A 21,961-nucleotide genomic window follows, 5' to 3' on the forward strand; every position below is an offset into this window, starting at 1 on the left:
CTTATTAATTAACTTGACAAGACAAAAATATTCCTATCCAAGGCTACAAATTAATAACATTACCCTTGTTCTTAATAATTATTTAATCAAAAAATCAAAATAAAATAAAATTTTAAAAGTAAAAAATGTAAATTGAAAAAATAAATTGCTAACTAATAATGGTCCATACTTTTTTTATATTGAAGTCATGGTGGAATCCCCATGCACAAGTGAAGAAGTCTCGGCCAATTGCCCGCTGGTTTTTGTGGGCTTTGTACAAATCCCCATGCGCAAAGGTGTCATCGGCCAATTGTTTGGTTGAAGCATTTGCTTAAAGTCCGTTTTTAGCTCAATATTTCTCACATGGAATGTTCATTTTCATTTGCGATTTTTCTTCACTTAGAATAATTGTAGTGTTAAAAATACAGTACTGTATTGTAACCCCGAATTGAACCCGTACGGTTGGAAAATAATCATGATACAGAGATAAAGATCAATAGAGTCTTTTTTTTCATGACTTCAATTCGAGTAACTGTCGACTATTTATTTCTTAGGGATGACTATTTCTTATTTCCTTCTGGGGGTGAAGTGGAGCTATAGTTTAGGGGATTTAGTGCTTTTAGCCCAGATTATTTCCCCCCAAACTCCAGCAAATGCCACACTCTAGTGCCTGGCAACCTGTAAGTATGTCAGCTTTTACATTTTCTGTTATGTTTTTTTAAAACATAAAAAAAAAAAAAAAAAAAAATTTACCTGACAAGACATAATCTAACCAATTGTAGACTGGAAAACTAACTCAAATATCTGTTCTGGCTGATAACTGTGTCTTGATTGAGTTCGGCTAGGAAATTTCTTGTATCGGCCTTCAGCTTGGAACTCTGAAGATTTCTACCTGAGAATGTTACTCAGGACATTCGTTTGGAAAGCTTTGGTCCAAAATGCTGGGATTCCTACTGAATACGTGGGAAAGCTCAACCAGTACAAATGCTTTGCTTCTGGAGATATTGTAGACAGCATTCGCTTATTATTGTATATTTAGAGACCTTATGTGCTCTTTTTTTTTTTTTTTGGACTTTTGATTGCTGTCTTGTTTACTGCAAATAATGTAAAAATTATTAATGTATGTGCTTTAAATTCTTTATGCTCCATATTGTTCTTCATGCGGATTCTCATACCGGATGGTTCTATTTAACATTCATTTTGCGGAAGTCGATTTGATGTATCATCTTGAACAAAATGTTTTGAACTGTGAATTTGATTCAATTTCAGAATTTCACTTTTTTGTCTGAAATCCGTTTTCAGAATACGTGTTTTTGCTGGAAACTTCATGTTCTCTACTTTCCAGCTGCTGCAGGAAAAGAATTGAAGTACCTTACCCTAGATGCACATATCTTCTGGATCAAGGAAGATTGGCAGGGCAGCACATTGAGCTTGATTGAATAGCCCCATGTGATATAGAAGCCTAGAAGCTTTTGAAAGCTTTCAATGGTGTATTAAATTCCATTCTTGTCTTGGCCAAGTTAAAAGAAACCACTGGAGTTGGATGTTTTCGCAAAGCATTTGTGTTTGCTATTTATTTTCTTAGTCAGTTCCAGTTTGATATAAGTTTAATTCTCCTTTGTGTTAGGATGCATTTTTGGTGATGTTTATCGTTTATAATAAAATTTTGGATGAAAAGATTACATCACAGTTTCTCTCAATAACCCAATTTTGGGTTCGTTAATTAAATCCTAAAATCCTGATGGTTAGTTGAAACGTCTTACTGCCCTATTTTGCCTTGAATGAATTTCCTCTCCTTGCCCTATTTGGATTACTGTAAACATGTTTTAAAAATTTATTAAAGAAGATGGAAACTGGCCCGGCAGACCTTCACATTAGCATGTTCAACATCATCATCAATGGAAGTTGCAGCAGCGGGAAGCTTGAGCTTGCACAAGATATTTTCGAAATCCTCCTGTCAAAGGACAGCATCCTGATGCAGTGATGATGTGCTGATAAGTGGCATTTGTGAAGCAGGGATGCTAAAGGAAGCTAAAGGGCATTTCATGAAAACGAAAGAAGACAGATGCTTGCCAAATGATCTTATACAGAATACTATTGTTCGTGGATTTCTTAAAGGGGTTGAATATCTTGAGACAAAAATGCATTTTCAGGAAATGCTTGACAAAGGGTTCTCACCTGATTCTTACACCGCGTCCATGCTGCTGGATTTGGCTTTCGCAGAAGGAAACAACCCCTACTCTGCTTGATATGCTTCAAGTATTTGCTCCATGTGCCATAAAGAACTATTTAAAGCGATCGATGATTGATCATTTTATTGTCAGAGTCCCTAAAGTGCTGGTGTCAAAAGGGATATGGTACAACTGGAGAAGCTGGTACATGAAATGGTGTTGGACAAAGAAATCCATTTTTCCAGATTGCAGAATGGACATCCTCTGGAATGATTCAATGAGGTCAGAGTTCTGATGAAGTTACCTATACTGCACTAATGGATGGCTACTGTATGGTGCGCCAGATTCAAGAGACTAGATTGACAATTCTTGAGTTTCAACATCACATCGACTGCTGAAACTGTCAAAATATTGAAGGTTTTTTGGGCATTTGTGTGATTAAGAAAATGGAAAGTAGGTGGCAACAGTCCCCTGCAAGTGACAGGTTAGTAAGCAGGGCTGTATGGCTAAAGAGAAATGGAAAATTAGACAACACTACATGGATTATTAACACAGTGCAACCAGCATCACTTCCAAAATTGCATGTTATCAGTAACTTCAAACCAAAGTCTATTCAAGTTTGCTTGTTAGTCGACTCAAAGCATTCTCTTCTTGTTTCTCTGTTTATAAACCACTCCATGAATCTGGATTTTCTTGCAGCCAGATAGTTGAGTTCACTTTGGCAGCTTGAATTAGGCGAATGAATTTCTTAGCGTTTGTCCGATATTATGAACCTGGAAAGACCTTTCAGGTAATCTGGTACAGTCACTTAATGATGAAGTACGATCATCCAAAAATGAGTATGTAAAGTTTGGGGGATCAGAGCTGCTGCAATGAAGGTTTGGTTCACATCCTACTGCCCATAGGATGCCAGCAAGCAAAGCAACAATCAGCTGAAAATATCACAAAAAAACAGTTCTCACTAAAACTGGGTGACAAGTTTCCTCAAAAAACATGTATTTAGATGGTTAGGTTTGTGGATCAAATATTGCTCATGAACATCCCATAAAGTAATCCGGTTTACCGGAAATATTCCTCATGCATTGGCTGTTTCTCACGTAGAAAACGGTTGCTAAATTCATTGAGCCTAATGAACCACTGAAACCACTGCCAAAGTTTATGAGAACTTTCCCAGAAAAAGCAACTAGCAGAAGTTTTTTAAATTCTTGTTAATCTACATGATGGCACTTTTTCCACCAAATGTAATTATTTCTCTTGCCAGTACATTACCATTATCAAAAACAATTCTAAGGGCTACAATCTGCATAAAATCAAGTGATGTCAGTTGAGAATTGCAAACTTACATGGTATCTTTTGCAGTAAAAATCATGGAAGCAATCAATTTATTATTAACTTTTAATTATTCGAAAGCAGAGCATTTTGCTTCTCTCAATGGAAAAAGAATTTTACCTGGGCTACCAAAACTGAGATTGAAATCAGACGACACATTTCCACATGAAAGAGAACAAAATTCTTGAACTCTTCATGGTTCTCATCTACGTATATGGAAATTTGCTGTCAGAAGTGCAAACAACATATGAACACGTTGTTAACTCGAACAATCTTGTCAAGTTAAAAGCAGTAGTAAAGCTAAACGCATTCTGAACTTTCCTGGTCCTAGAGGATTTTATAGTTCAACAAATATATTTAAAATTCTGAACTAACATTCTTATTTCTCCTGGTGGATGCTGCCAGGGATTATAGTAAAGGCAGATGACTTCTTGTTATCTTGATAAAAGCCGTGTAATTACTGCTACAAAGCCTATTGCAGGACTCAGATTGATGATCTACTGGAAATCTCAAAAGCAATCTAAACAGTAAGACTAGCCTTTTACAAAATCAATTTTCATTCCGCCTAATGAAGTCTTTTATAAGGACAATCTCTTATAACTTTGGTAATAACTAAAGTTTAACGAACTCAACAGGGAAGTGATAATTTGGAGACTGGTCAGAACTGGAAATTTTGACAGAAAATTAGATACATACCATTTCCCAGTTGGTCTTGTAGAAGACTGTGACAATGATAACAGCTTGGACAAGAAGAAGAGAGCATATGGAAACAATATACTGAGGCATAGTTAAGATAACATAATCTGCATATATGATGCATAATGAATAACATGATGTTTTGATCCACAATATGCATATATGATGCATAATGAATGACAAGATGTTTTGATCTTTATTTAGACACGAATCTTAAAATGATTTCTTCCCTACATCATAATTCTATTCTTCAAAGGTCTTGACAGGGTCAGAAAGGATTTTTAGTTTCACATGGCGCTGCAAAAAAAGATAACGAGTTGTTTAAACATCAGAAGCAACTTTTATGAGGATACCACGGCGAGGACAGAATTGCTGATACAGTTAGCAGTTGAATGTCCCAATAGTGTGCTCAAGCAGACAACGATTCCCACACCTAAACATGTATAGATAAACCTGTTGATAAGAAGCTACAGGTTCTTCAGTTCTCTGCGAAAATCAACTAACTACAATGTACTGCATCAACGAGAGAAGTCAAAATATGATTAAACACCAATTCTGAGTAGCAATGAAAACTGATTAGAGGTTTCTAGCATGACTTTTAACATCTAGTCAGCTAAAAGATCTGATTTCTAGGTCTGACCATTAACTTCCAATCAGCTAAAAGATCTAGTTCTGTCATGTCCTGCTAGATTTCACTCTTTATGACATATTGCTATGGGTTTTTTACATTGTTGCCAAGAAGATGAAGTACAATTTATTCCTTGAGTGGAAAAATCCACTTAGATGGATTCTTGCATCTGAAAATGCAACTACATTTTTCTCGTTCACTTGGCAACTTAGCATAATACGTTAATTGCATGTTTCTCCCAAGACAAAACATGCAAACAACGGCATTTTTGCACTATACAATTTTCCTTTTTTTTAAATCTTTCCAGCTTTTCTACAAAGCAGAGACCCATAAATGAGAAAGGAGAAGAGAAAAAAGACATACCAAGGTGTAGGAACAGGTGATGCAAGATCCAACTCATCAACCCCCTCTTCCCACTTCTTCAGCAGCCAAAGAGAGTATGCGATCATTGCAACTCCAATAGCATTAATAACGAAGTTGACAACCCTGATTGACCTGTGCAAATAACATCGGCTACAGCTTACCATTGCTGAACTCTGCAGAAATCTTTTGCCTCAAAATCAACAGTACTCATAGAACTACACGTTGAATTTAGTTTGGACCAGCAACCCTGCAAATGTGGATTGCAGCACAGAAAAGAACTCGTGTGGTCTTTGTAGAGGGAGATGAAGGAACCCCTCTGTGGAATGGTAGTTAGATGGCCGCTGGAAATTCACAGGCCAAAAATGGACTCTGGACTATTGTGGCTTATTACAGTATCATGTAATATTGGAGTACGCTTTCAGGGCCAAAATGTACACAGAATTACCTCGACAATTGTCATTCAGAAATTAAAGAATTAGAGTGACAGAACACCTTATTTCTTTTAAGGGATAATTTCAGAAAGTTTTAAGGGATAATTGCACTACCATCCCTTAAAAGTTTTAAAAATATCACTTATCTTTCCTATAAGCTATTTAGGGTTCAATACTTACCGGATGGATGGTGAAATGACTTTACTATCCTTACAACTCTGAAATTATTACGTATTTATATGGAGAGAAACAATTGAGTCACTTGTACTAAATTAACCATGATTTGCAATATAAAAAATTTAAAAATCTTGATTACTAAAATTTATAACGATAATTGTTAACATTTTAAAATTCTTTTTTTGTATTTTAGTAGTTCTTGTAATTTCTTTCGCCTAAAAAAAGATTAAAATTTCTATTGAAATATTATTATTTCATAAATTTTTCATAAGAATAACAAGATGAATATGAAAATACACAAAAAGGGGTAAAGTATATTAAAATATGTTTACAATTAGATTTTATTAAGTTATGGATAAAATATAACTGCACATAATCCACTCTTTCCTTTCTTTTCCAAACTATTTGGTGTGTTTTTTCTTTTCTTTGTGTACATTATCCAAACAAGATAGTTAGAAAAAAAATTTCTACTTTTATTTATTTGCTTTGCCATTAAAATCATACCCTTGAGAGTTTTTTTTTTTAATTAGAAATGATGGAAATTTCTTGCTAATCATCTGAAATAATGGATCCCGTAAGTTAAAGAAATAATTCAACAAAGATAACATATTTTAGCACATTCTATATTTTTTATCATTAGCCATTTATTGTGATGTTTTTTCTTGAAAAGGTCATACTTTATCTTGTTCAACTCCTTTTCAAAATCTTTCAAATTCTGATACTAAGAGTTTAGGAAATTTACATATAAATCTTGATTCCAAATTAATAAGTTTTCCTCTCCAATACTTTGATTTTGTTATTTTATGTAGTTCTATAAAAAATAGTTATTGTTACTAAATTCTATTATACTTATACTAGAGTTTAGTTCTTAGTTTCTATTTTTAACTAATATTTCCTTTTGATTCTAAGTCAACCAACTAGTAATAAGTTAAAGGGTACTTTTGGTATGAAATATTTTTCTCACTCTTGAAATCTTTTTTTTTATTGTTGATTTTTTTGAATTGGGTTAATTTGTTACAAGAACATTATTTTTAAGGAAGGTTAATAATATTTTAAAAATCTCAAGGAAGGACAGTGAAACTGTAGAAACTGCAGTGGAGGTTTCTGAAATTATCCCTTCTTTTAAATCTTATAGAAGTCTCAACTGATGCTGCACCAAACTGTTCCGCTATTATGTTCTGCCACCCCAAATATCTGCAAATTCATGTGCCACCTACCAGTGTCAGTTTAGAACTGAGAGGATACACCTTCCCAGTTCCCATCATTCAAGTCAACAAAATTGTTTGTCCTGAAGCTGGTTTCGGGCCTTAGCCTAGGCCTAAGGGTTATAAGAGAAAGCATTCTGTATTTGGTAGTACGCGTTTGAGGGTTGTCTTGTCTTGTGTAGCAATTGCCTCCAAATTTATGGGGGGTAACTACTCTGTATTCTTTAGGGACTAGGAGGCATAAACGCACTTCGTGCGATGGAAATGTAAAATGCCCTGCCGAGTTTTGTATAGAGCAAAAAGCAAAATATATCAAGTATAGAAATTGTAATTTATGTAGAAAAAATATACCGATTATTAGTAAAATCTAAAATGAATGGATCTTTAAACATGTAGTCTATGGAGTTATGTCTATTCAATAATTTGTTTTGCATATGGAAACTATTTGCAAAAGAAATCACAATAATTAATTATTAGTTAAAAAAGAAAAAAAGGAATTAAAAAAGAAAAAAAAGGACATCAAAGTTATCCAAGAAACACTTCAAACATTCACTATCAAATTTGTTTGTTGCTTCTAGTTAGTGAATACACGAGAATGGGATACCAAACACCTAAAATTCATATTTGAGATAGCATAGTTCATCAGACAATGTAACTAAATATTAGGAATGTCTCGACCAAATGTGCTTAATTGTGCGTGGTTAATTGTTCAGTTGAGCGTTTTCTATGAAATTGAAAGGAGTAGAGCTTTTTCCATGCTATGCTGATTGTGGACTTACCCATATCGAGCGTATGGGCTATCATATTCACTCGGAATCACCGCCAACACCTGCACCTGCACCATCACCAGCAACAGGAGTGGCAACAGAGGAAATGAGAGCACGAGGGGAAGTACTCTCTACTTATTGTACTGTTTAAAATTACATGTACTCATCAAGCCTATGGGTCGAATTAATCAAAACTGTAGTATCTACGTCCGACACAATAGCCATTTCTTTGGTCTCTCTTCTTTCCCAGTAGAAAACCCAGGCAGCCTTTCAACTGACTCATTCTTGTGGAGATTATATACCATCCATATTTGTACAAAGTACTTTGTTTCAGAAAATACTCTATAAAGACAAAAATAATGCTTGTAAACCACATTGTTATACCAAAGAACTTCCAAATTGCTCATCCACAGAAGCTACGACATATCCCGTGCAGAAAACACACTCAAGTCCGGCAACAAAATTGACATTGCACGTAAACAAAAATTGTTGGAAACAAGTACCACATCATCATTTTGTCAACATTACTTTCACTAAACACAAAACTGAATGGCCAATGGCCCTACTAATATTGCAAAAAATACCAAATCTGCACTAATTTGAAGTCTATGAGGGGAAAAACAGATTTTCAAGTCTTTAATTGTTTAAGCGATAAACAAACGGAGAGAACTCCAACACAGTATGAACTTAGTAACCCCTTTGAGATCATTGACCACATCATATGGAATTGGGGTTACAGTCTCTAAAGTTGCACCTTCTACCACGAAACCAGGTTTGGGGCCTTCAGGTTGCCTCTTGGTACTGATGACCTCACCTCTTGCCTTTGCTGCAGCCTTCAATTCATCATTTCTCCTGATTCTATACTTGATTTCCTCGTTGCATCGAGAAGGCTAAACATGCTCTACGCAAACATGAATCCTCATCCTGATAATCCTGTTACCAACCTGCAGGTAAAATTCGTGGAAGCAAAGATCAGCTTGCTTTCAAGATAATGGGATATAAAGTAACAATGTCATGATGATGTGTACAAAAATTTCACTATTAGAAACCAGGATGTTGATCAATGATGCAGAAGGAAGCAGAAGACAACCTAAACATTCTTGGGTCGCTCCTAATAGGTGTATCATGTATCTCATACATCAATAAAGCAACAGGGAGTTTAGTAAATGAAACTCATGCAGCTCCTTGAACAGTGGCTATTAGTGAAAACAGAAAAAGTAATGGCATGATATGGCATCTTGCAGTCTGCAGGAGCTAATTTTTATAACACACTCAAAATTATGCTACTGATCTCATCAGTTGAAATAGAACATCTATTTCAAGTTGAATTCATTTATTCTTTTTAAGCTTTTTCATATTTGTTCTTTGGGCTGTCTAACAAGTATTATACACAAATCTAATACAGAAGATTAGAATAGAAGATAAGTGCCAATGACTATCTTATGCCTTACTGATTAATAGATTAACACATTGTTCTCAATGGAATGGAATAGGAAAATATTTCATGAAACCCATGCTCACAGTCTCACCAGATAGGAAAAAAGCACAAGTACAATTTGTTTTGTGCGGTAGTCTATCTCTGAGGTTCTGAGTAAGCCAACTAATTGGGTTCAAATTGAACATTAACCTGACGTTTTACATAAGTAATTGTACTTCGAGTCAACATTCTGATAATTAGAATAGATGTTACATGTTAAGTTAATGCATAACACTTAGCAGCTGAAGACAAGGAAATTAATGCAAAAAAAATAGAACACTTGCCCAAAGAGATGTCCACCCAAATTGCACCTCTGAATCATAACCAGTTTTAAATTTTAAGTCCTTGCCAACTGTGTGCTCCAATCATTTGAATCAAAATTAGACCTGTACCTGCACATGTGGAATATCAGAATAAAATAATATATCAACGTGAAAAATCGAAACACATATCAATGGTAACGACAAAAGTTACGCAGATTGCCTCCATCACCTAGTGGCTTCCTTCTCTAGTTAGAAGCACATCCCACCATTTTAAGGTTTACTTATAAGAAGCAAAAAACATTTATTTCTATGTCCTAATCATCATAAATTCATAAGAAACTCAGAAGCAATTCTTTGTGGATTGTAAGCTGATTATACATAGGATAATAGCATTACTTGCATTAAGCATCACAGGCAAAAATAAAATATGCAGGAAAATAAACAAGAAATCAACCCCTGCTTGCTAGAATTTAGTCAAATTTAGAAAATGCAAAAACATTATACCGAAATTTAATCCACTATCAAGTATCACAATAGAATTCCTAAGGCGGCTTTCTAAATCTCTGCTATTCCAAAAGATCCAAGTCATCTCCTCAAGCTTAATACATCACATTACATAATAAACAAGCATATTAATCACCAATGCAGAAATACCCTTACTGCATTCTATAATCACCGAAAAATTTTGGAGAGTCTGCTTTATAAATGCAGGTGAGCATTCGACAACTTTACAAATCAAAAAGTCAAAAGCATATAGGAATTGCAAGAGACACGGACCAAAAAAAATTTTCTTTACAGATCAAGAGGGTAAAACCAGATCTAACCAAAAAAAAAAAAAAAAACCACCGCCACCAAGAGAATGAAAATATAAAGTCATTATTTGTCTCATAAGACCTGATGTTCTCTATATTGACAACAAGATAGAAGCAAAATTAGATAAATAAGATTAATGGAATACATAAATTTCCAATTTTTAAGCAAAATTGTAGAAGTACAAAACTTCTTTCTGAGACTTGCAAAACCCAAGCCTGTAGCCCAAAGAACCTACAGCATTTAATTTGCCACAATTGAAGACATACTTAAAGAAACCAAGGTACCATATATTTCCTTTTTTCAGTGCTTAGGCAGACACAAACATACAGAGTTAAAGAAAATCAAGCGCACTTCATAGAAAAGATGGATTCTTTCACATCTTGCTAAGTACTTCAAACGTACACCAGTCCAATGAACAACGTTTGCAAAGCAGCATCTTTAAGGGGTTTTAAGCGGCTTTCAAATAGAGCCATGAAAAATCAGTGTTATAAAATTTAAGACCATAATTACTCAAAGGCCAAAGGAGCAACAATACCACAACTTTTGGGATGGCCTGCACGGGTAGTTTTAGTATGAGACGCCTCTATGACCTGGATCACAGAGGTCCACCGAGGAAGGGAACTATGGATCTCAGACACACGCAGAGGCTCCATGGGTAGCTAGAAAAAAAAAAAGGGAAAACAGGTTCAGAACCTGAGAGAATTCAATTCTATAAGCGCGCTTAAGAGCAGCAGAGGTCGAATGTATAACATGACCAAAAGAAAAGGGAAATACTTTAGAACGAACAAAAGAGGAGCAACGGAAAAAACATGCATAAAGTTGCGCCAATGTAAAGTTCATATAACTGTATTAGAAGCATAAGACAGCATGATGTTATAGCCACATCATCAGGCAATCTCAGAAATACAGCTCATAATCGTCCAATGGCCAACGACATCGCAGTAAGCGAGTTTTTTATTAACTAAAAAAAAACCAATAAAGTATCAGAGAGCATGATAGCTAAAGGGGCAAAAGAAAGGCAGTTCTCCCTCTAATTCATCAATTAAACTGAAATCCAAAAAAGACAAAAACTTTATCGAACAACAACAAAAAAGCATCAAAATTTCTCCGAGTGTAGGGAAAAAAAATATCAAGAGGTAGGGGAAAAAAAGCCAGTTAAGTGTGACAGACCATGATAGCAAAAAAGCAAAAAGAAAAGCACATTTCCCTCCAATGCATCAATTAAACAAAAAATCCTAAAAAGACAAAAGCCCCAACCTTGACCAAGTAGACAGGAACCAAAAGCATCAAAATTTGCTGCAAACGATGACGATGATGATGAAAAAAGAAACAGATTATCTATAGATAGGCAAAAAAGAAAAAACCAATAAAGTATCACAGAGCACGATAGCAAAAAGGTCAAAAGGGAAGCAGATTCCCCTCCAATTCATCGATTTAACCAAAATCCAAAAAGGCAGAAAATGATCAAACAACAACCAAAAACAACAAAATTTCTCTAAGTGAAAAAAAACCTAATTATCTAAAGCTAGGGGAAAAAATTTAAATGCACGAGGTAAAACCTCTGTAAAGGAGCAGATCCCTAGGTGTAAGAATTGGAACAGACGGCAACACAAAAAAGAGAAGAACTGGAAAAAAGGACATGCAAGTTTAAAACTAATTTCAGCTAAAAGAGAAAAGCAGTTCTCCAATACGGATAGAAACAAACTAATTTGGTTAATCAAGTTAATCAACCATGAACTATTGAAATATTCGGATTTTTTTAAAATGTAAACATCACGATGTTATAGGCACATTATCAAAGAATCTCAGAAATATAGGCCTTGACCATCCAATGGTTGGCGACATTGCAATAAACGAGGGGCAAAAAAGGGGCAATAAAGTTTCACAGACCATAATAGCAAAAGGGGCCAAAAAAAAAGGGTTCCCTCCAATGCACCAATTCAAAAAAAAATCCCAAAAAGGCAGAAACTTTACCAAGCAACAACAAAAATTCAAAATTTGTCTAAATGATGATGAAAAGAAAACCAAATTATGTAGAGACAGGCATCAGCAACAGACCAAGAACAGAGAAGAGGAACAAAAAACAGAAGGGTTTATTTTTTTGGTCAAGGGACAGTTCCCTTTTATTTTCTGGAGCACAAGACAATATAGCAAAAGGTGGGGGACCAGAAGGGGAGGGAAAAAGTGCAACACTCCACAGACAAAAAGCATCACATGACAAAACGCACCAGACACTGGAACAACCCTGGAACAACCAGGAGGGGCAAGATCGTACCTTGGTTCGAGAGAAAAAACAGAAGGCCTGCGTTCGGGATGGGGAAAAAGGTAAAAGACGGCAACTCCTTGGCCTGTAAGGAAACAGTTCCAAGAATCACTGAAAGAGTAAGATAAGAAGATGGCTCGCATCAGTGGTGAACATAAGCTATATAGCAGACATTGGCAGTTCATTTGCCGAAACCACTCAGACACGAGGCAATAGGACGATTCAAAATGCTCACAAATGCACACGTAGCTAGAACCAGTAAGAGAACAGAACCCAAGTCTCCCAAATACACGAGCCGGAGCATACCTTGCAAGAAAATATTCTCAAATCAAGCAACACAAGATAACATAACATAACATAACATAAGATAAAATAAGGAAAAAATGAGGAAAAAAAAACACACAACCACATAACTGGCTTTACTAAAGTTTGCAACTTTCCGGGAGCCGGAGCATACCTTGCAAGAAAATATTCTCAAATCAAGCAACACAAGATAAGATAACATAACATAACATAAGATAAAATAAGGAAAAAATGAGGAAAAAAAAAACACAACCACATAACTGGCTTTACTAAAGTTTGCAACTTTCCGGCGAGCAAAATAGTAAATCTAGAGGACCTAAAGGATCCAAAAACTAAAGAAGACAAAAAAAAAATTCAAAGAAAAAAAAAAGAAAACTCGCACAGAAAACCGCAACTAATCGTAAAGGAAGATCAAGAAGACTTACAACGGAGGAGGAGGAAGAGAAGCGAACGGGCGGCAGCTGATCTCGACCACTGAAACCTAGAATTGGCCGATGTCTGGCTATACGGGCCTTGTGCGGCTGCAAGAAGGGGAGAAAAACCAAAAAAAGAAAAAGGAAAAAACATGAGTCTCAAGCTCAGGACCAAGTAGAAAGCTCACGGCAAAGGGTGGGAAATGAACGGCCAATGTCTGGCCACACGGGCCTTGTGCGGCTGCGAGAAGGGGGGAAAAAAAACTCAAGCTCAGGATCAGGTAGAAAGTTCACGGCAAAGGCTGCATCTCACCGAAACGGAAAAGGAAACGGGAAAAGGGAAAAAAGGAAAAGGAAAAGGAAAAGGAAGAAAGCTCACCACGGAAGAAGAGAAGAGAAGAGCAAACCCCAAAGCCACAGTTTAAGCAACGAATGAAGAGAACCGGATATCTGAGCAGGGCAGTGAAGCAGGCTTAGAAGCAGCATTGTCCAAAAGAAGGAGAGAGAGAGAGACGGTAGCGGTAAGAAGAGCCATGTGATAGTCCCGGACAGAGAAACAAGTTTACCAGATAGGCAGCGCGGCAGACAACGCAGCAGGAGGCACATGGGATACCGTCAGAGGAGAAGAGGCGCGCAGTGCGCGAAGAACACAATGTTTTCAATCCACATGCGCGGCACGTGAGAGGACGACGAAACTCTGGCTGAAGGGCGTTCGCACTTTATCTACTTATGTTGATTGTGTAGCAATTGCCTCCAAATTTATTTATGGGGGGTAACTACTCTGTATTCTTTAGGGATAATTTCAGAAACCTTTTTGAGGTTCCTGACAGTTTCACTGTCCTCCCATAAGGTTTTCAAAATATCGAAAACATCCCCTAAAACTAATTAGCTAGTAACAAATCAGTCCAATTCAAATACAAAAATAATATAAAATTGGTATTAGGAAGAAAAAGCAATTTGATTCCATAACTACCCTTAAGTTTTGTATTAGGTACTTAATTTACTATGAACAATATATATCTATTTTAACTTTATCAAATGCGAGGCTGTGTAAGTGAAATTGCTTACAAAAGCAAGGCTTCAATTTCAAGATTGTGTAACTATTACCGCATTCATAGAGCGCAAATAAAAGATCAGATCAGCTTTCTAACTCTACAATAAATTTAGCAACTCAAAGTCTCATCTAGATATTGCATGCGTAATATCATACCATTACATATATTATAACACATTAGTTGCATACTCTATTATAAGAGAAAGAAAGCATGTAAACCCTGTTATAGCCGGCATTTCAATTTAAAAAAGACCATTTGTTGAATAATCACAAACAAGAAAAAATTTGTCATTATTAAAAGGTTTTTTAATTTAGTTGCATATAACTAACAATCTTTACCTATATTTCATACAACACCAATATCTATTTTCCATGACAATAAAAGTAACAATTAGGAAAAAAAAAAGAAAAAACAATAAATTTGAATACAAATCATCAAGTAGAGCAAATCATATAGAACATAATAAAATTTGAGAAAAATTTGAGAGCAAATTTCCTCTTCAAGTCTCCTAAATCCTTATATATGCCTAAAGAAGCTATATTTCTCTTATTCCACAAAAGCCACTAGAGTTTGAATCACTACTTCTACTCACACAAATCAATTATCAATCATAGGAAGGCGCCTATATTTGGTTCCCTTTTTGTAATGATATATTAGAAATTAAAAAATAATAATAATAAATTGTCATCGATCATAGGGGAAGGAGGTGGTGGGGAGAGTGGGGAAAGGGAGAGAGGGGAGTGGAGGATGAGAGGGAGGAGGAGAGAGGGAGGGAGGAGAGAAAGAAAAGAAAAAAATGGTGGCCAACAGCCGGTGGCTCTGGTGGTGGTGGGTTGAGGTGGGAGGAGGAAGAAAAAGAGTAGAAAGAAGGGAATTTTTTTGTATGTTTTTGAATATTGTAAAGTGTGTATTTTTCAAATTTTTGAAAGTTTTTGAGATTATTGTAGTTAAAGTTGTTAAAAATCTTTCAGAAGAAAAACTTGACAAAAAACTTATTTGCTAAATAGATAACCAGTTAATAACAATTTAACTAATCATGTGAACATAATTATGAAATACCTCTTAAGTTGTGTGAGTAATTAAGTCATTTCCCTATAATTGATTCAACAATTAGATTCCATTGACCTGATAGAGGAGATTTCTAATATTTTAGAAACCCCAGTGGAGGCCAGTGAGATTGTCAAAAACCTCAAGAGAGGTTTCTGAAATTATCCCTATTCTTTAAAATAATGAGTACAAAGAGGACGGAGTTATTTTCGTAATTTTCTAGAGTGGGAATTCTATTGAAACTCGAGAAGTTCAGTGCAAGGTTGGGCACCAACCATACCGACTCGCACAAACCAAGGCGACCCATAGACTCGTATCTTGAAATTATTCGAGGCTCAGAAGCAACAACCACAACCTGAGAGCACGTTCCACCAAACTGAAACTGTAAGCTACGACATGCCAATACTACTCGGGGAAGGAATCACCAGTGCCGCCTATTACAGACCCGAAATAAGGCGTGTTTTCTTCTCTATCTGGAAATAAATTACAATATAGAAAAACTAGAAATTGTACACTTGGGAAAAACAAAAAACAAAAAAAGCAGCCTCAGTGAAGGGACGCGACCAAGGGAAAGTGTCTCTTTCAGTCATCCATTCCCTCGCTTAACCCCACCAACCCTCGCTCCCATCTTTCCCCAAAACTCAGCCCCATCCCATCCAAGCAAAAAATAATAGCCACAAATGATGGAACTCAGTTCCTCTAAGAAAAGAAAATCAGTCCATTTTTCATCTCATTCTTTTCCTCAAGTTTCTGGGAGGTGGAAGCCAAGCTAATTAAAATGTTCTGCCGCACAAAAATGGCTGTAGCTCCAGTCCAGAACTCACTCCAACTTTACCCTGTCGACATCGGTCATCACGCCTTCAAGCTGTACGAGAACAGGCATCAGCATGCAAACTATAGGAAAGTAACAGGTACGTTTTATGAGCATCAGTTGAGATGCAAGTACCTTGACAATTTGACGCAGAAAATAATCCCCATACCGCTTAGCTGGTTTAGATTCTATAACATGAATCATGTCCTAAAACCAAAAAAACGCATCAGATAGATGAACAGAAAGCTATAGTTAACATGCATTTGACTTCTAAATGCTTCGGAGTTTAAACAAAACGGGCTCTAAATAAATTTTGGTGGTCTTCAATTAGAATTGTGCCATTCGCTAGATGTCTTTCTGCAGGTTCCAAAACTTCAATTCATGATCCACCACAAATATCCAAGACAGTGAAATGTAGACTGCAGTAATATCGGTCTGTCCTACACAGCATAAAAAAGCAAGCATATTCCTGGTGAGCATACTTGCACGCCACATGAGGCTGCGACCACCTTGAACTCATTTTCACTCAATTTGGCTATGCTCAATTCATACTCAACAATAAACAACCTCAATCAGATTTTCTAAACCAAGTTCAAGACCATGGGTCTAGGATGGAATCAGTGAGCAAATTTGAGTTGAACCGTCAAGCTTAACAGCTATACAATCATAACAAGCTCAGGCTTATAACATCAACTAGACTTTCTGTATAGATGCAGGAACAGAACACGTTGTGCCTGCATGGCTTGACCTCCAAAATGGCAAGTTGAACCCTAATAAATGCCAAAGCTCAGGATGCCTATAGGCTTCAGATTGTGTCAGTGCCCACAAGACACTGACCAAATTTTGCTACTAAACAAGCTTACCCACTATACTATCTAATTCGTTCAAAATGGTTTGCTCTGAGATTTAACCATTCTTTCTTAATTTTAAATGCAACAGGAATGGATGTGTCAAGGTATGTGCATAGGACAAAAGCGCAACACTACATCCATAGTTACAACTTACATCATCTACATAAAAGTCAACATCAGCATTGGAGCTGATCTTTCCATCAGAATCAACAGCGTGTGTTTTGTGCTTGTATGTCAACAAAATTGTCCTGCACACCATTAACTTCAAACAGTAAGAAAATCAACTTTTAAAAATAAGGAAAAGAAACATATAAGTTTTGTCCCTGACCTTAAAGTAGGTTCATCCACTTCCAGGTAAGTAGCAAGCTTGCCCATGGAGATCGTTGAGTAGACTTTTAAAAATGTTCGAACACCTGATAATAATTGTTGCTGTTTCACTTCATAAAGAAACAGCTTCAACTGAAGCCTATAGGCATCCTGAGATTTAGAAATAAACAAATGGATGATAGATGCCAATAATTCACAATATTAACAGCACATGCATAATGCTTAAGCTGTCTAAGAACAGCCTAAAATTAATAGGTCAACCAAGAAACTACAAGACAGACTATTTTTTTTTGGGACTGCCATCCCACAGATCCGTTTCTGGCACATGAAATGACATAAAACTTTCAAATATGTTTCAACAAACATGAACAGTGGTCAAAATTACACCGACCACCATATATCAGACCATGGTATTGCTAACAATTGCAACGTTCAAAGGAACACCATCAGGTGTTACTAGATACTTAAGATAACAAAGGCATGAGGAATTCACATGGTTTTTTTGTTGCACTCATTCAAGAGTGTGTCTGCTTCTGTGTCCCCCCCCCCCCCCAAAAAGATTCTCCTTTTGGAGAGCCTGCTGCTGATTAAAGCACAGAAGATTGCCAGTCCATTGATTGCAGGCTTATTTAAGTACGATAAGGGACAATCATACCTGATTGTAGTTTACAAGAGGGTCCTCAAAACTAGGAGCAGATGGAGTGATGAACTTAGGACATGCATAGGAGAAAAGCTCATCATATAGTGCAAATGCCTCATCGTCAAATCTCTGCATTCTCAACATTTTTTCACCATATTTCTCACGTAATTGGGAGTTCACAGTCTCCTCAACAAGCTTCACTTGAGGGCAAAGGGATAAAGAAATAGCCAGCAAGGCATACATCTGCTCATTCTTCTTCAGTATCTGCTCATATTGTGGGGATTTCTGGTGATATTGCTTAGTCTTATAAATATATAACAGAATTTTGTTGAACTCTCTAATGGCATCCACATATCTGTCAACAAAGGAAGAACAAAATTTATTAACTAAATTAACAACAAAAAAAATTTCCCCAAAACAGCAAACAAATGTATCTATCTAGATTATCATAGAAATGAGCAGCAAAGCAATCACTTGTTGACTGTAAAATGGAAGATGATTGTTCAAAACATCAAAATTTTTAAGGGTTTCATCACAAATTCAAACTTCTCTTCACATCACTAAAGTACTTTCAAGTTCAGCCTATATCGGGCAGACCTTTTTTTACACACAAAATCAAACCTCACAAAGAAAAGAAGTAAGGAGCAGAAGCAGCACTTAGATGCCAGCTAGAACCCTGCGCCATTGAAGACTTATGATGCTGAAAAGAAATGGCACAATTATAGGAAAACATTTAATATAGACTGACAAAAGCAAAGCAGTACAATCTCCTATGTGCTTGGTAATACAGCAGAAGATGATAACGCTCTTTCCCAACAAGCATTTTTCAACTGTACTATTTCTATCATTCAGTGAAAATCTACTAACAGAATGATACGTGGAGAGGGGGAACTTTAAAAAAAAAATGCTTCTTCTAGACTAGATATTAAAAATATTCTCCAAATAACAACTTTTCAATGTAGCCCAGTTCAATATTACCTAAACAAGTTCAGCAACAAAACAAAAAATAATGATTGGAAATATGAGGCAATACAGGCAAATCACAGTTTGACAATTTATATTTCTGAAACATATTAAAGAATTAGATAAGCAGCTTGAACGAGAAGCAACATATTTGGTTTGAGTCATGGGACCAGCATACCTCCTCAGCATAAGATTGGCAAACCCGTAATGATATATAGTGGCAATGTGACTTCCAATTACACTGGTGTATACACCTTGCTGACTTAAATCAATTGGAAGTAAGCACTTTAGGCCAGTGTGATAATCGCCCAGCAAACAGTGAACTCTAAGCAAACCTATCATGCTAAAGTACCCCAAGACCTTCAAAACATTGCTTCCACCATTGTAATCGTATCCATCAGTAGCAGTAAACTGTTCAAGCCCTTCCTTCTCTTGCTCCAGGATTTGAATAATCATAGATTTCTCCACAAGAGCTTGCAAGAAGTTAAGAACACCATAGACGTTCCATGCCTGAAAGAAAGAAATGTTAACATCAGGGGGTAAACAGTTTGACTTCCCAATGCAAATACCATTATCTCTAACATCATATGTAAACATAAAATCTATAAATTTCAGGAAAAAAAAAAGTAACATCTTAAATAGAAGCACAAGGTGACTTTATCATGGTGATGATTTATTAGTTATCTTAAAAAAAATCCAGATTGTACCACAAACACAAAAATAAATATATAACAGGATTATACATGAAAAGTGCCAAAGAAAGGGGGGTCTACCGTTATGAAATGTTCTAAAGATAAAAACAGCAAAAAACTGATAATTCGACAAGTAGTTTCTTCCCACCATTTTCATTTAGAAAGGAATTGTTACTGAAGGATAATGACAATACAACATCCTGTAAAACCTAAGTGAAAATGATTGCCAGTTCATATAACAATAATTAAGAAAACAGACTTGCAAGTAACAATAAAGAAACAAATTAAACCCACTACTACTATTTTTTTAGATGTGTATGATTCTGGAATAACATCTTGCCATGGGAGATAAAGAAATCAGGAATTAGTTAGCCACACCTGATCAAACTGCTTCAGAAGCGCAATCTCCTGCTCTGTCTTGTTCTTCATCTTTGCCCGATATTGACAGAATGACTGAAACTGGTAGACAAACTCATCCACCATATCCCACAACCACTGGTTTGGCAATTGCATATTCACCACCCCATGCAATACCACCTACATGCATCCCATCCAAAATTTACACAAATTTCGTCACATTTAGCTGAAATAACTTATAAAAAAATCACGCAGCCCCACCTCAGGCCCATAAACAACATAGAAACGAAATCTTAAATATTTTAAGATTTCAATCCAATACTTTGAAATAATCAAATCAATAATCATAATTAACCCAAACTGAACCAAAAAAGTTATACAAGACGCGAATCAACAACGAAAGTGTATTAAGCTACAATTTACAAACCAAAACAAAACAAAAAAAAAAAAGCTTTTTTCCGAATGAGGAAATCTGACCTGGAAGAGGCTGCAGTAATTATCCCAAGAATCAATCCTCTGCTTGAGAGTAGGGGAGAGTCTAGCATAAAGGTGCCGGAACCACATTTCACGGTAGAGAAGGCAGAAAACGTGGTCGTTATCAACGAAAGGCGCAACGGCGTCGACGGAGGGCCAGGGGACGTCTTTGAACATACGTTCGCTTAGGGTTTGGAAAGAGTTCTCGTACATCTGGTGAATCTCGTAGACATTCTTCTCCCTAATGTGCCTGTATAGATGGACGACGAAGGATTTTACCGGGTCCGGCACGAAGCTCGGGTCGTAACTCAGTGAGTCTGGTCCGGATTGCTGCTGGTGCCCGTCTTCGTAATCGTACGGCATCGCCATGGTTTGGTTGGGAAGATTGTGTGTTTGTATGTGATAGACAATGAGAGACTAGGGTTTATCGGAAAGTCGGGGGTAAGATTTTGATGAAGAAGAAAGTGAAGATGGGGCCATGGAGGGTAGCTTTTGGTGTCGAAGGACGTTGTTGTTAAACCGAGAAGAAGAGCCCAATGGGCTCCAATTGGGCTTCCATGGGAAACGGAAAGTGGCGGAATAAGGATCGTTACCTATGGGCCTAAAACGGGAGATACTGATCGTCTGCCCTGCTTCTTGTGAACCCAGAAACCAAGGACGCCAAGAAACTTCAGCGCCTAAACCTCAGCCCGTTCGTCGCGTGCTGGGAAAATAAATACAACTGTTCATTTGGCAAAATTGAATATAACCTCTTTGGCATACAAGTTTTCGGCCAAGATCTTCCACAAGTTTTTTAAAAATTTGATATAATAACCTCAAAAAATTCTTCAAAATTTTTGAATTATACACTTTAAAATATTTAAAAATTTACACACTTCAAAAATTTTTCCTACAACTTCTTTAGTAAATTGCAGTAAAATTTCATACAAACATCCAAAAAATTTATTTGCCCAATGCAAGTATTATTATTACTATTATTTTTAGATAGGAGGTATTGAATTTAGAACTTTTTTTCTTTTTCCTTTTTGTATGCAGGAGTGCCTTCCAAGTTGGGCAAACTGGAAAGTTCTGGAAAGTAACAATTTTGGTCATTGTCATCAGAAAATAGCAAACAAGTTTCATCCTTAAAAACTATCTAGGTAACAGGTAAGCTGCCTGAGGCAAGAAATTCAGAGAGTTGCAGTATGAACCTCGAATTCGGCAACATTGACCTTCCTGCACTTAGGCCACTGTCCCATTGAAGAGAAGCATCATATGGTAGAAGTACAAAAACCTCAACATCATGATACTGACATGAGAAAACTACCAGTTTGCAAAGCTGTTATCAGTTCTAACCTCTAAATACCATTTAGCCTTGCAACTCTGGCATTCCAGAATGCCAGGGGCACACTATCCATTATAATTGCCAAGTTAGAGCTGATTCAGCCCTTAACAGAAGCCTAGCACTGCTAACACAGCTGCACATT

At 36.4% G+C, this 21,961-nt stretch overlaps 2 protein-coding genes and 2 long non-coding RNA genes across 7 annotated transcripts; 1 reads left to right on the forward strand and 3 right to left on the reverse strand.

Moving 5' to 3' along the window:
* Positions 1-2,005: 2,005 nt before the first annotated feature.
* LOC113706336 (tetraspanin-19) lies at positions 2,006-5,568 on the reverse strand. 3 transcript variants are annotated; one of them, XM_027228221.2, is made up of 5 exons: positions 5,167-5,548; positions 4,529-4,608; positions 4,176-4,256; positions 3,600-3,704; positions 2,046-3,082 (listed from the first exon to the last, which is right to left on the reverse strand). In XM_027228221.2, the coding sequence occupies exons 1-5, from the start codon at positions 5,201-5,203 to the stop codon at positions 2,882-2,884; spliced, it is 504 nt and encodes a 167-aa protein (XP_027084022.1). In that variant the 5' UTR covers positions 5,204-5,548; the 3' UTR covers positions 2,046-2,881. The 3 variants fall into 3 exon arrangements, 2 of the variants coding, with proteins under 2 accessions (XP_027084022.1, XP_027084021.1); XM_027228220.2 differs by having other exon boundaries at positions 4,529-4,628; positions 5,167-5,546; XR_011820762.1 differs by having other exon boundaries at positions 2,006-3,082; positions 3,600-4,688; positions 5,167-5,568.
* Positions 5,569-9,558: 3,990 nt separating this feature from the next.
* Positions 9,559-14,018, reverse strand: LOC113705616 (uncharacterized). 2 transcript variants are annotated; one of them, XR_003451932.2, is made up of 7 exons: positions 13,845-14,018; positions 13,658-13,728; positions 13,291-13,386; positions 12,798-13,019; positions 12,575-12,647; positions 10,835-10,958; positions 9,559-9,615 (listed from the first exon to the last, which is right to left on the reverse strand). It is a non-coding gene; the product is annotated as an uncharacterized lncRNA (long non-coding RNA). The 2 variants fall into 2 exon arrangements; XR_003451930.2 differs by lacking the exon at positions 13,845-14,018 and having other exon boundaries at positions 13,658-13,838.
* A 1,739-nt stretch (positions 14,019-15,757) lies between these two features.
* LOC113707170 (uncharacterized) lies at positions 15,758-21,000 on the reverse strand. The gene is made up of 8 exons (XM_027229365.2): positions 20,499-21,000; positions 20,043-20,201; positions 19,151-19,482; positions 18,025-18,364; positions 17,371-17,519; positions 17,197-17,290; positions 16,327-16,398; positions 15,758-16,245 (listed from the first exon to the last, which is right to left on the reverse strand). Exons 1-8 carry the CDS (start codon positions 20,862-20,864, stop codon positions 16,201-16,203), a joined length of 1,557 nt encoding a protein of 518 aa, XP_027085166.1. The 5' UTR covers positions 20,865-21,000; the 3' UTR covers positions 15,758-16,200.
* LOC140013656 (uncharacterized) lies at positions 16,161-17,919 on the forward strand. Its single transcript, XR_011820481.1, has 2 exons — positions 16,161-16,291; positions 17,131-17,919. It is a non-coding gene; the product is annotated as an uncharacterized lncRNA (long non-coding RNA).
* Positions 21,001-21,961: the final 961 nt, after the last annotated feature.

This window comes from Coffea arabica, chromosome 8c, assembly GCF_036785885.1.
Source record: "Coffea arabica cultivar ET-39 chromosome 8c, Coffea Arabica ET-39 HiFi, whole genome shotgun sequence".
Lineage (NCBI taxonomy): Eukaryota > Viridiplantae > Streptophyta > Magnoliopsida > Gentianales > Rubiaceae > Coffea > Coffea arabica.

Excerpts from the sequence above, each read along its gene's own strand:
- LOC113707170 (XM_027229365.2), bottom strand. The coding sequence starts at position 20,864 with ATGGCGATGCCGTACGATTACGAAGACGGGCACCAGCAGCAATCCGGA. Across the intron at positions 17,520-18,024 it reads CTCTTGTAAACTACAATCAG|GATGCCTATAGGCTTCAGTT; the intron begins GTATGATTGTCC and ends TCTAAATCTCAG. Across the intron at positions 16,399-17,196 it reads TTGACTTTTATGTAGATGAT|GACATGATTCATGTTATAGA; the intron begins GTAAGTTGTAAC and ends TTTTGGTTTTAG.
- LOC113706336 (XM_027228220.2), bottom strand. The coding sequence starts at position 5,330 with ATGGTAAGCTGTAGCCGATGTTATTTGCACAGGTCAATCAGGGTTGTC. Across the intron at positions 4,257-4,528 it reads GCAATTCTGTCCTCGCCGTG|TATATTGTTTCCATATGCTC; the intron begins GTATCCTCATAA and ends ACTATGCCTCAG. Across the intron at positions 3,705-4,175 it reads ACAAGACCAACTGGGAAATG|CAAATTTCCATATACGTAGA; the intron begins GTATGTATCTAA and ends CACTTCTGACAG.